Source organism: Pyxicephalus adspersus, chromosome Z, assembly GCF_032062135.1.
Source record: "Pyxicephalus adspersus chromosome Z, UCB_Pads_2.0, whole genome shotgun sequence".
NCBI lineage: Eukaryota > Metazoa > Chordata > Amphibia > Anura > Pyxicephalidae > Pyxicephalus > Pyxicephalus adspersus.
The window spans coordinates 76,554,773-76,569,342 of record NC_092871.1 but is presented as its reverse complement, the minus strand read 5'-3'; the positions used below and the strand labels follow the sequence as shown (position 1 = coordinate 76,569,342).

The window sequence follows — 14,570 nt, the reverse complement described above, 5'->3', positions numbered from 1 at the left end:
TGATGGGTGCTGTAAATATATTACTTTATGCCGATTACATTTTGTTTTTTGTTGAATTTATGTTTTGTACAGAAATACAAATTTGTGAGTGCTTTCCATAGTTTCAATATAAAAAATTACACCCCCCCCCCCCACTAACAAAGATTTATGTCAGAAAGCTGAGATCTGTGCTGTGGCCCATGATGCAGCTCTTCCAAAATTTGCTAGAAATAAGAAATGGAAAACACACTTAGTAAACAAGTACTGGATTTTTCTGTACTTTGGACTTCAATTTTTTATTTTATTGTTCTTTAAGTAAGCAACCTAAGCTGCTGCTGAAGACCCCAGGCACTACCGGTTTATTTTTGGTCACCCAATAAACAGAGAATGCAGGTTTTTTATGTGTTTATTCATGTTGAACAGTGTAGGGAACAAAAGAGGAATTAACTTTTAGGGCACACTAAAGCAACATACACACATTAATTATGTACAAGTGCTGTACATACAGCGTCTTTCTGCTCTATGGAGAGGGAAGGGGAAAAAAACGTTCACCTTCACTTTTATTATAATAGTTCGTAGTTCGTGGATCTGCTTGGACGGATCCAAGAACTATGTCGCATGAGTTCTGCACACACATCAGATTCTCGTTCGATACTAGCCCTGAGGCGATAATCAGACAAAAATCATCTGATTTGTGTATGTAGCCTAAACCACTCAACTCAGACCACAAACTCACCTTTGTATTAGTCATCTAAATTTTTATACTTCAGTCACATTGGGGTCTAAAGAGAATTCTTTACATGAAAGAATCAACAAAAAATGGAGCAAAATGTTTTTTACAATAATTTTTATTCCATCAACTGGCTCTTGTTGGATACACCCATAGTGCATCTCTAATCCAGTTGATATAGCAGACCTTTGTGCAAAAATGGTCTAAATACTATCTAATAAATCCCACTGCCCTTCCCCCCTCCCCAAATTCTCACAAGCACATACCTACTAAATTTTCTATAAAAAATAAGAATGTTATGTGAAAAAAAGTACAAAATACTCCAACTTCCAGCCCCCTTCCTTGGAGTAGTTAACTATAGGAAAGCTGGCCAGAGCCAGGGGTCTGTGGTATTTTGCACGTTTATTTTCTTAAGGTTTTTACTTAGCAATTAAAGCTTCTTCACTGATTACAAGTTTTAGATTATTTTGTATGTTACATTGTTAATATCTTCTAGCATCTTTAAACTCTACTGTGATTTAGTTTCTCAGCATATGACTGTAAGTTAGGTACATAATACAACGTCCTGCATCATTACAGCTGGCTTCTACCAAGAGGGTTAAGCTTCAATATATTAGATGGAAGTCTTCTTTCAAAAGATAACACAATTGAAACCTTTTCTTTTTTACCAGGTAATATTTTACAATGAGTGAATGACTGCATAAACACTATCTCACTGCAAATAGAAATACATTTTACATAATATTATCTTATATTACAGAAAGTTTTCAGCAAATGTAGTTTTTTACATAATAAGCAAGTCCAAAAAGTAGTAGATCCTTCAGTGAGGACTAATAAATCCATCACACATAGTTAAAAAAAATAGAAAATGGGTGAAAATTTTTAAAAATAGATTAATAACATTCTTAAGATGATGTTTAGGTGATTTGTTGTGCTCTTCAACCTTAAACACGATAATTACATTCAGTTGATCCTTCTACAAAATAACCGTTGCTTGACAATTTGATACTAGTCCACTGATTTAAAGTATGAGACAAAAGATCTTGTCTAACCAAAATATCAAGTATAACCAACCTCATAGGTACCTACAGCATTTCACAACAAATGTGTCATTTTCCCTCTTCTTGACTTCATAAGGTGCAGTTTAATCAAAGTGTCTGAAAAGAAAGAAGCTTGTTCTTATACACATAGTAGCTTATTCCTAATTTACTGTATCTTAGATATTTTAGTTACATGGTCAAACCATTCAGAAACAAATATGACTTTGTCATCTTTGATTCCTCACTTATTGTTACAGAAGTTCTGCCTGTCCTTATTTTGCGCATCTCGGACTTGTCCATCGTGCCTTCATCACCTTGCATATTGTTCTTTTGCAGTTAGTACAAGGACTCTTTGGGTAATGAGATGGTACCAGTGAAACAAGAGTCTTCAGGCAAAGAGTTTTTACGTTGTCTTTTTTTACAGCCACAGCACAGAATGGCTTGGACATCTTTGGAAACACTGCTGCTGAAGATGGTGTAGATCCACGGATTTGTACAACTGTTCAGGCTGGCTAGGATCATCAAAATCCTGAGAGAAACTGCAAACAAGAAAAGAATGAATTATTACCTTAAATTGGCATGTTTATATGACTTATTATTGTGATTGTTGAAGTTCAACATTTGCAGCAACAACATTTGCATAAATATCAAGGTGCTCTTTTAAAATATACCTATTTCTTTATTAGTTTGTTGGAATCTCCTAGATTGTAAGCTTGTAAGGGCGGGGTCTTCTCCTCCTTCTGTGTCACGGTCTGTCATTTGCAACCCCTAATTAATGTACACCGCTGCATAATATGTTGGCGCTATATCAATCCTATTTATTAATAATAATAATAATAATAATAATAATAACAATAATAATAATAGCTAAATGCATCAAAAAACATGTGGCTGCTACATCACTGGCTACAAATCTTTTCAGTCTTCTTATTGGCTCAATCATGGTTGTTGATGACCATATGATATATATTTAATAATAATTTTATATATATTGTAAATGTTGGGACTACACCAATACATGTGATATGTTTTCTTCATATATGTCTGTATGAATATGTGTGATTTTTTGTAGTCATTTGTGGGTTGTAAGGTTGTGGGTGTTATAAGTTGTTGTCAGACTATAAATTCCCCTGACTTCTCATTTTACATAGGGTCGACTGGGGGGCAAGGCCAAATTATTTTTGTGTTAGGTTTGTCCACAGTCCATAACCTTATGTTCATAATTAGTAAACTAAAAACCTGACCTCCTGCTGCTTCGTGAAATGTTCCATTTTGACAAAATTCCCTTGTTTGCTTCATAATAAGACCCCAAAGTACAAACTAATGTTTTCCCTTGCTAAGTAGAGGAATGGACTGGATCATGACAGCCCGTTCTTGTGAGGCATTATGGCAAATAATCGGCAGATGAAGCCATCTCAATTAATGCATGATTATCATGTCTTAATGCTTTTATTTTATGATACCGGTGACCACACTAGAGCTTTTATAGAAATGTTTAAGCCAATTAGAAGTATATTAGCATATACCAAATATTCCTATTAAAGAGAATTTCTGTTGGAGTTCTTCCCAGTTCAAAAACATCTTATCATGCTGTTTCTTTTCTGTGACATCTCATAAATTTGACAGTGTTCCCCAGCAATGCCCTGGCAACAAACATCTTCTCACAATCCCACACTACAACAGATATTATCAGCCCTTCTGCAAACATCCTTATGACCTGAACCATGACCATGAAGTCCTGCAATAACCCATGGAATTTTACAAATAAATGATTAGAAGAATTACTACTGGACAGATTATTGTACTAAATTTAGAGTAACATTGTTGATTGAGCTAGTAAGTGTAAGAACTATTTTTTGTTAAAAAGCTGTAATTGTGGGAGTACATCTAAATCCAACAGAAGATTCTTGCTAAAGTGGCTCATCCTCCATTCAACAGTGTATAGTTTTACTGGTCAGTAGTGTTGGTGTTCAAATTCAAGTTGTCCTTATATTCGACCCGAATATGGCTGTTCGAATTCGGATAGACCCGAAAAAACCCGCGATTTGATGGTGCAAATTCATGTGGAAAAAAGTGTTAAAAAAAATGAATGTTAAAGTAATTTATTGAATGTGTGGTATTTGTGTAACTAACTTTTATTTTTTTACAGGTTATCCCACAATGACAGGATGATTCCCATGGCTGCAAAGCACAAGAGGTTAAATGAGGACAAGTCTCCCCATTTATCACCTCTAGTGATTTGTGATTGGCTGAGGAAAGGAAAACCCTGATGACAGCTCAAAGCTTTCCTCAGCCAATCAGGGAGCACTATCCCTATTCCTGAATAGAGTTTCTCTATCCAGGAACACAGGACTCCTGTGTCAGCTCTGCTCCCCTGATTGCTCTTGCAGTTCTTCACAGTCCTGAAAAACAACCCGAATTTTCCCACCATTGACGTTAATGATGTTCAAAATCGGCATTCGATCACCCGAACAATGTCTTCCCTATTTGATCGAATGTCGAATGAAATAGTGAGATAATCGACCCACACTACTGATCAGTACAGGAAAAAAATTAATGGGCATAAATTTTATCCTTGTACATGATAACTGTGTATTAAATGCTGGGTTAGACTGTTAGACTTACACCACTGGTCAGTATGTATAGTTGAGAAATCTCTGACTCTGACCTGACAATGGTGCCCTCTAGATTAATTACCCAATCTCTGCATTTCCTGTCTAATCCTTTATGAGGTAGGCTTCACATTCATGTGTTGCTAGTCAGCGCAGATGTTTCTGATTTTGCTACCTCCCGAGCTGAAATCCCATAGCCCTGCTTATTCTTAACCTCTAATCCTCTTCTTGATTCCTTATCCTAACTTCTTCTTTCCAAGTGCCCAGTTTTAAACTCTGCCCAGTGTCTAAGCTTAACACCCCCCCGCACACACACACACCCACCATTGGTACCTAAGCTTAACCCCCACCCTGCACCTAACATTACCAGTGGAAAAACTTATAGGATTAGGAAAAGCACCTGTAAAGTGAGGAGATGCTGTCAAGCAGGGAAGAGGGCTGGAGAACAGAGGATAGATCAGTGCAAGTCAGAAAAGGGTATCAGCTGTAGGCCATGTACACTTGTGTTACAGCAAGCCTAAAAATGGGACCTGGCTGGGGGAGGACTCATGAGTGAACAAGAGGTCACTAACAATGTAGCTGAGTTTAGCAGAATTCTCAGCGGGTAAACCATATTCTTGAGCAGAACGCTGCAATACTTTAACTTGGCCACAATGAAAGAATGCATTGTGACAAGCCAGCAAAATGTGGAGCCTCAGTGTATCCATTTTACAGTAATCTGTGTTCTATTTATTCCGGGGGGCACATGTACAAGGAAAAATGTTGATTTTTTTTTCTTTTTAGGGATGGCACAACAAAGGTATAAACATGACAAAATCTTTGGTTTAAATAGCATCACGAGAAAGTTTCCTAAACACCACATTACTTCTTCTGAAAACACATACTTGGTGACCCATTTCAACTTGAATACATCCTCACATTTTGCTGTGGCCCAATCCCCAATTAAATTTTGGACTGAGTATTGATAGTTTCCAGGGACAGAACTAGGCTGTATCTGCCTACATAGCTAACAGAGGCAAAAGGTTATCTAGTGGTCTTAATCATATTACTAGCATTTCTATCTCACTATTTGACCTTGTGCTCTCCATCCCTAGTAATAATTTTATATTTTGCTGTATATTGTTTGATAGTATAGCAATATATTCTTAGTACATGTAGCACATGACCGCTACCACATAAGAATAAGGCTTACAGATGTTTATGCCAAACACTGTTTTCCAGTTCAAACACAAGAAGGTGAGCTTGAATAGAAAACACAGCATTTTACATGAAAAGTTGTGTTTGACTTGCTTTACGTGTAGTTCAAACACACCTCAACAGGACATGCTGCATCCAAAGAAACAGAGTTTAACATAAAGCAGGTCAAACATAGCCTTTGACCTGTAATGTATATTGCCCAGTTAGAGGTCTATTTTTAAAGCAGCAATTCTGACATCAAGCAAGAATTCTCTGGTTGAGAATCAATCAATGCCAATAAAACACATGCGCCTGGAAAATTCTCCACCAGAGAGTATGTACTGAATGTCAGATTTACTGCTTTATAAATAGACCTCTTCATGGCAATGTTACTTTACTGACACATATTTATTGTGCAGGCTGGATGAGCATGATAAGCAGTATCATTTGCACACATCTGTCTGACCATGTATGCCCACCATTAGAATATAACACAGCTCAACAAAACATTTTTTTTTAACTTGCCAAGTTCAATTTTAATATATTTAGTGTATCTCAGGTCTGCTGAATCCAGAAATGACATCAGTTTCATTGAACTGTCTCTAGCTCTAGTGATACAAGAATCGGAATAGACAATTTTACAACAAATGTTAATACAGCATAATATTATCAATCTTTGTTTTGACCTGCTTTCTATTCATACATTTTCTTTTTTTACAGAAACGTGAGTTCTTCATGAAGTTGTTTAAATGACCCTAATGTATTTTGCTAAATTTGTGGTGAGTATTCTCAGCAAAAACAGGGAGGAAACATTACAGACTTTGTTAAACAAGAATATCTTGCATATTTTGGTATTAAACTGGGGGACCAAGATAAGTATTGGGCCCATATGGTATGCAAATCTTGTGTAAAGTGTCTACATCAGTGGAAAAATGGAAAACTGAAAAGTTTGAAATTTGGTGTACCTATGGTATGCCGAGAGCCAAAAAATCATCATAATGATTGTTATTTTTGTACTGTGAATGTAAAAGGTTTCAGTCATTACAAGAAAAACAAGTGGGAGTACCCTGATTTGGAATCAGCAAGACGACCTGTGCCGCATGGTGCTGATGTTCCCATACCAGTGTTCAGTACACTCCCTGATATTCCTGTATCTGACATGGAGGATATACAGGGTTTGTAGTGTAATCCAGGAGGTAGCAGTGGAAATGAATATGAAGGAAGTGTTTCATCAAACCAGCAGTTCTCCCAAGAAGAACTCAATGATTTAATACGTGACCTAAGTCTGTCAAAACAATCATCGGAACTTTTAGCATCCAGGCTAAAACAAAAGAACTCAGACCGAAAGTTAAAATAACAGTTTATAGGACAAGAGAGGTGACACTCCTACCATATTTCAGTGAAGATGGAGACTTAGTGTACTGTTGTATCATCCCTGGACTACTAGCCCATATGGGAGTACCAGAATACCGAGCAGAAGGCTGGGGGCTTTTGATACACAGTTCCACTCGAAGTTTGAAATCTGTTTTACTGCATAATTCCAACTGTAGTGCATCACTTCGAATTGTTAACTCAACAAAACTTAAAGAATAATATGAAAATATCAAAATGGTCTTACAAAAACTTTGCTATCATGAACAATGGTCCATATGTGTTGATTTAAAAAAGGTGAACTTCCTACTTGGACAGCAAAGTGGATACACAAAGTACCCATGTTTCATCTGTTTGTGGGATAGTAGAGCAAAGCAGGATCACTGGGAATAAAGTGACATGGCCTCCAAGGGAAAACATGAAAAAAGGTGCAGCCAACATCATTAACGAGCCAATGGTTGACAAGGAAAGAATCATTCTCCCTCCACTACACATAAAGTTGGGATTAATGAAGCAATTTGTTAGAGCTCTGAACAAGGAAGGTGATTGCTTCAAATACATTTGTAGATTCTTCCCTGGATTGAGTACTGAAAAATTAAAAGCAGGAATCTTTGATGGACCCAAGATTCGGAGACAAATTTCCAAAAAAAGTTACATGAGGTCATGTTATTGAGGGTATTATTGAGGTCATTATTATTTTAAAAACTAGGGCCAATACCAAGCAAAACCAATACCGTATTTGGAATCTGTACATCAAACATAACCTAAAATGACTTTAATCTGTTTGGCAAGAAAATGTTTGTTGACCAGTGTAATGATTTTTATGACTTTCAAATAAATTGAATCATAATTGAATTTATTTTTTAATGGAGGAACAAACATATCTTATCCATAAAACATCTTTACTTATTATTGCTTAGAACATAAGTTTTATGTGATCCTGTCACCACTGTTACCAATAGGTAACCTATAAAGAAAAACTAGCCCAGCTGCTGCTTAAAACATTCTATACTTTTATGTGTGTAAAATACTTGGTCCCCACTGGCAACTGTGGCTTTCCCTACATCATCAAAACGTACAGCTAAAGCGGAGTGGACATGAAGTGACTTTTCAGCTGACAGAAAATTAGGTATATTACCTTTTCTTTTATAGATAAAGTTATGAGTAAATCAACCCCAAGGTAACAAGATTGCTTTAAGGCAGCGGTGCCCAAAACGTAGATCGCGATTTACTGGTTGATTGCAAAGGAAACACAAGTCGATCATTGAGCGCTGCCTTACCCCTTCCTGTTTACCAGCAGCCCTGCTGTACGTCTATAGGGATGCTGGGGATGTCTTTCAGTGCATGAGAAGTCTTGTTTAACAGTGGGGAGTAGGGAGGAAGGCAGAGAGGGCGAGAGGGCAGTCTGAGGTGAGAAGTGCTGGGTGGTCCAGTCAGTTTAGGCTCAGTGTCAGGGTTCATTTAGCAGTTCAATAGCAGTTCTTTTTCTTGTGCAGCAGGTCATTCTCCTATGACAGGTGAACTGTAGCTTTCCTGTCACTATGGTCTTGTAGTGCAATGTCTGTGCAATGTTCTGCCATTTAATGTCTCATTAGCTCCATTCACTTCTGTGTAGTATACTCGATATATATATAAATAAATATATGTTTAGCATTTTTATTGTTGGTGAATCATTTTGACTTGGTCATTTTAAAAGTAGCTCGCAAGCCAAAAAAGTGTGGGCACCCCTGCTTTAAGGTAATAAAATGTACAAATCTGTTATATAGGTGGTTTCAATTTTCTAATTACTTTATGTCTTCAGCAAAAATAAGGTTATGACTTACCATTTGAACCTTTATTCCAGACATTCCACAGCTGAGCAATAAAAAATGGAGCCCAGCATATCACATATATTAGTACAATGGCGAGAGTCATTCTCACAGTCTTCGACATGGCCTTTGTCACACCAGAATCTGAAATTGATGATATGCCATTTGTCCCGCTAACCAGTTTTCCTTTTCGTCTTGACCTTGGTGAGCGTTCTGTCCCCAAATGCAGACTGTGGTGAATCTCTCTAAAAATCAGGACTTGGCATGTTGTAATAAACAAAGCTGGCAGGATAAGGACAGCTAAAGTTATCCATGTTATATAAGCTTTAAGACCCCATGGTTGCACAAAATGTGCCCAGCAGTCATAGACTCCTGGGTGGACCTCTGTTCTGGAGAAAATAAAAACCTGAGGAAGGCTAAGAACTGCAGATGCCCCCCAAGCCAAACATACAGGGATATTCCATCGAGCTGAACCCTTTTTAAAAGTCATCATAGGGCGACAAATTGCTTGATGCCTATCAAAAGTCATGGCCACTATCATGTAGGAAGATACAAACATTCCAACAACCTGGAGATATCTTACTGAGCGACACAGAACATCTGGACCAGGAAATCTGTCAATGATGTCCCAAATAAGCTGTGGTAAAACCTGGAAGAAAGCCACCACCAAGTCTGCCAGGCAAAGATGGATCATGAATGTGTGCATGAGGGCATTGTGCTTGCGCCGTCTAAGTAGGGTGAAAAGAACCAGAGAGTTTCCAAAGGTAGCAAAAATTAGGATGATGGTTAGGAGAGCAATACTCCATTGTGTGATGTAAGGATTTAACTTGTCACCATCTTCGCTAGTGATGTTGGCACTGACAGTAACAAGGGGGCTCTGGGTTTCAGGCATCTGTAAAATACAAAATATGAAATTAATAAACAAAAAACATCTACAAGGTAGTTGAATTGCAGTTAGGTATTTAGGGCCCCTTTAGCAAAGTAGACCTAGACAAAATGTTTTCATTAGGACACCAAAAAACTGCAATGGTTAAATAATACTAATAAAAAAACATACCTATAAATAATTTTATCTACCAAAGAATGGTTAATCCTTTTCAGGCAGTCATGTGATCCTTCCCCTAGCTATGAGCACTTTTACTTCCTTCCTAAATTGTCACTTAATCTATGCAACACTTCAACAAACCTAAATCCAAAAAGACCAACTAGAAATGTGGAACTAAATACCTAAAGATTAGTTAAACATGCTTTAAAATTGTTTGCAAGTCCTGCAAGTGTTCTTTGAAATTCACTGAACCTATGAATGCTCAAGGTAGTGGCAAAACATGTAAGCTCAAAAATAGCTGGGAGAGGGATAACAGAGAAAAAACACAGAAAGTTGGTATCTATGACATGAAAGAGTAGGAAAGATCAACATTATAAACATTTCTTGGAGCCGGAATCCTAAGGACCACTTTCCTACAGAATCTGTTTTTACACCATATTTAATCTAGATCAGGGGTCAGCAAACTCTGGCCTTTAAGCCAGATACGGCCTAGCCAGTAGTCCGTTCAAGCCCAATGCCTCCCTTATCCCGGCCAGCAGGGGTCAGAAACAGGCAGCTCCAAAGCCGCATGCAGGGGTAAGGGAACATTCCCTCTCCTCCGTATGCATTGCGGAGGAGAGGTATTTCCTTTCAGGGGCGTTCCCTCTCCTCTGTATGCATTGTGGAGGGGAGGGATTTCCCTTCAGTGGCTTTCCTGGTGGGGGGGGGGGGGGGGGGGCGATCAATCAGCGGGAGAGAGTCCAGCCTAGTGTGCCTTCTTGACCTCCTAAAATAGCCTAGTAACCAAAAAAGTTTGCTGACCCTTGATCTAGATAAAGCATTGAAGAAAAAAGTGGTCTTGACTCTTCCCTCAATTATTAACCAAAATGTGGGCACCTTCATATTCTGCACTATTCATTATGACTATAAATGTCCTCTAACCTCCCTTTATTTATTTCCAGTGGTAATATTAAACTCCTACAGTGGTTCCAGCCTCTGTAAACACTAATAAAACTGTATAAAAATAATACAATTGTAAGAATACAATAATATTAATAAAAAAACGAGAACTGTAGGAAAAAAGTTCATACATAGGGCCAAATTTAGACATGCGGCAGACTCAACTGTGCTCAACTGTGTGTTAGGAACTATTTTTTAGTAGGAATTTATGAGCGGTTGTTTTGCTGTGAAGCTGCATGCAATTCATGTGGTTGCTTTTCCACCAGAAACCACCACCAGAAATTCAAAGGTAGCATGTGTCAGCCTTTGCTATGCATTTGGGAGTTGCTAACCATGCCGTTTTCCATTGTAAGTGTAAAATGAGTTTCCAGTTCCAGCAATCAATGAATTGACACCAATGTTATCCTAACCTGTGCTACAGTGTCAAAAATATATCACCTCATTTTAGATAATGTCATGCAATATTATCTAATGAAGACATTGGGTCAGATTTAGTTCCCGAAGATAGAAGAGAGACTACCATGTTTTTGGAGAGCTTTGATAAGTCAGGCCCAAATACTGTCTATAATACTGGTGGGGGAACAGCAGGTGATTAAGCTTTAAAGAACAGTTGATAGCAAACTCTGATGCAAGTCTACAGTCCCTAGAAATAAGCAACGCCACTGGGCAGTATTTCTGTTTTGGTGGAAAATGTCAATGTTGTTAATAAATGGTAATATACCATATCAATTAAGCAATTGTTTAGAGATATATTTATAATATAGAGAGGCTTTTGGCTAAATGGGGCTTAGAGTGTAGGCAATGATAAATGTTACCAGTGCAGTTTTGAGTGCCATGTACTTAGGTCCATGGTTTTAAAACTATGGCCAGGACATTGTGAAGGCATCAAATGGTATGCAGGGAATGTTCAAAACTGTTTTAGGTTGCAGTGCCCATATTCTCCCTCTGGGGTCTTTCATCTGCTTTCCTCCTACATGCATCCCTGTGGTGTCGGTGCTGCAAGTGTGTTGCCACCTTGGACTGCTTACTCCCTATTTAGACTATACACTTTTTCTCGTCCTTTTAACAAAATATGGAGGAGGTGTTCTGGAGTCCAGCACAGAAGAGGTAACACTGGACTGGTAATACTGTTAAGGATTTCAGAGCAGCACAGGCATCTACAGAAGTTTTGAAAAAGGGTTCTATACCTGGTGAAGGGTTTGTGTTTTTTGGCTTTGCTTGGTCTTTCTTTAGTTAGGAGTTTTTGTTAGTGTAAATATGTTTGCCATAAAGCCAAATATTTATTTTCATTAGGGTACCTGTTGTATATAGTTGTATATGATTTTTTTATGGATGGGTATTGTGATTTCAAGATTTTTAGTGAAAAAACATTACAAGGGGATAGGAGGATACAGAAATCTAGGCGCTCGTTGGATTTCTGCCGATTCATTGTTCTGCAGTTAAAGAGTTTATTTTAAAGAAGAAAAACATGGTCTAATGTGCATATATTGGGGTGTACTGTACTGAATATTTTTTTGCCCAATACTTATTTGACTTTGAATAAATTTGAATAAACACAGCACAGGAAGTCAGAGAAAATATCAAATAAACACTATGGGATGTATTTATAAAGCAGTGAATCTCACATTCCTGCTGAAGAATCAGAATTACTGCCATTAAAACACAGGAACCTGGAATATCATATGCACTGCTTTATATTTAGATTCTTAAGAATGTTATATACTTCAAATTGCCATAAATTATTATGCATAAATGGACATGTTAAAGTGGCCTTTGAAGCAAGACTACCACATAGGATAATATATTTCAGAGGTCATTTTAGTCCATCTTGAATTCTAGTTTCTTCAGGGTGACAGATAGTTGTGACTAGAATTATGTTGAGTCTTACTTGATGACATTAGCTAAATATATAATTATCCAGAAAAGAGGCATCTATTTTAAGCACATTCTCAGAACTGCAAAGCCAATTATTAAATGTACCTATTTATACAGAGAACATTCAAAACTGCATATCAGGGACAGGTGTAGTTCTGTTTGCATGAGTGGTTTAGAATCTTTCACATTCCCAGAATTTATATCTATATTTGGATATGATAATTATTACCTGTTGGCAGTACTTGACAGCAATTTCCAGGAACATTTTGCAGACTGGCAAGCTCCATTCCCACCTACATTACGCAGGGGGTGACTTTAAAGTTTTATGAGAATGCTGCAGAGTGACTCAAGGAAAAGCTTAAAAAAATTATAATTTGAGCATACAGAACACTAGTGCATTAGGTGTGTCTAGCCATACATATCTGAGCACCACAGTATTGTCCCAATCACATCAATCCCAATCAATTGGACGGGTGCCAAAGCCTTTAACGCCCACAGCTTGGACTAAACTCAATCAACAGAAAGTAAAGAGAAAAGGCAGGCTTTTTTATCGGCACAGAGAAGATAATATATAAAATCAATTACAATTTTTATTTGTATACAACAAAACTTGTAAAATTGTTTATTCAGATAAAAAAATGTTTGTAAAGTAGCAAAAGGAGTAATTTATCCACACTGTAGTACTAACTAAAAAGTCACAAACTTGTGTATAAGTAATGTGTATAAAAATGGGTCCTCACTCCGACTCGTTTCACCCAGATGGGCTTCCTCAGGGGACAAAAGAGACCCTAAAATATAGTACAGTGTTAGAGTTATACACAATCAACCATAGAGGTATGTCAATGATTGGTAAAGATAGATATGCTACACATAAAATCCCTGGAGTGCTTTGGGTCTTCAACTTGATGAACATAAATCAAAAGAGACCCACTGATTCCTATAAATTATTGACAGATAATTTACTTGTAGATGTGAAAAAAAAGGTTCACTAAATAAAGTTCATATTTTCTTGAACCTAACACAGTGGCTTGTACATGACTTGTGACACCATGTCATTTGTATTCGGATGATACTTCCAGGAAAAGAATCACAAATGTAGATAAATGAATCAGTGTGTGGATAGGAGCGGACCCATGGCAGCCGTCCAAACAGAGGCCAGTAGTACAGTGTGGAATAATGACACTTTTGCTAATTTACAAACATTGTTTTTATCTGCATAAACAATTTTAAAGGTTTTGTTGTATACTAATAAAAATTGGAATTAAATTTCATATATTATTATCTTCTTTGTGCCAATAAAAAAGCCCGCCTTTTCTCTTTCCTTTCTGTTCATAATTTGAGCATAATTTACTCCCAACCTCTATGCAACCCAAGTTTAAGGTGATCTATAGTTGTTTTTTCTATATTATTTATTATACTAATTACTATAAAAGGTAAATTAATAGTATTTTTGAATTTAGAACAGTTACAATGTTTGCTGGATTGTACAGTGGCAACTTTTTTTATGACCGTAAAACAACTTTACAGGTATTGACCTTATCAGCCTTTCTCAGTCAAGTTTTCATGGAACACTGTGGTTCCTCCAAAGGTTGCCAGGGGTTGGTTATGCTGTGGCTGACTGTTCTCCCATCTGGTAGTGCCCACACAGTTTTGTGGTCTAGCAGTACTTGGCTGTTCTTCAAGCATGATCCCAGTAACCGTTTTACCTCTCTAAAAGGATTGTATGCGAAGCACCATATTTCCAAAAAATTTTTTTAAGTAGGGAGTTCCCCATGACCCAAACACTATTTTAAGCGTTCCTTTAGTTTAAAAATGTTGGATATGACAGGTCTGGGGTGTTGATCACCTGGAGGGCTTCATTTTTCATGTTCTTGACATTTTTCCTCTATATAAAATAGTGAAAAAACACAGGTAGGTATACCTTCCTAATGCTACTGCCCCACCGCATCGGCCATTTGGGCAGGTATTAACACAGTGTATCCCCCCCCCCCCCCC

General features: G+C 37.4%; 1 protein-coding gene across 1 annotated transcript in view; it reads right to left on the bottom strand.

Moving 5' to 3' along the window:
• Positions 1–369: 369 nt before the first annotated feature.
• Positions 370–14,570, bottom strand: part of AVPR2 (arginine vasopressin receptor 2) — a 61,548-nt gene continuing 47,347 nt past the window's right edge. The window contains exons 2-3 of the mRNA XM_072430395.1: positions 8,732–9,608; positions 370–2,288 (exon numbers count right to left, since the gene is read on the bottom strand). Of these exons, the coding sequence (XP_072286496.1) occupies positions 2,086–2,288; positions 8,732–9,608 (1,080 nt within the window). The 3' untranslated portion in view covers positions 370–2,085. The remainder of the gene's footprint in view (positions 2,289–8,731; positions 9,609–14,570) is intronic.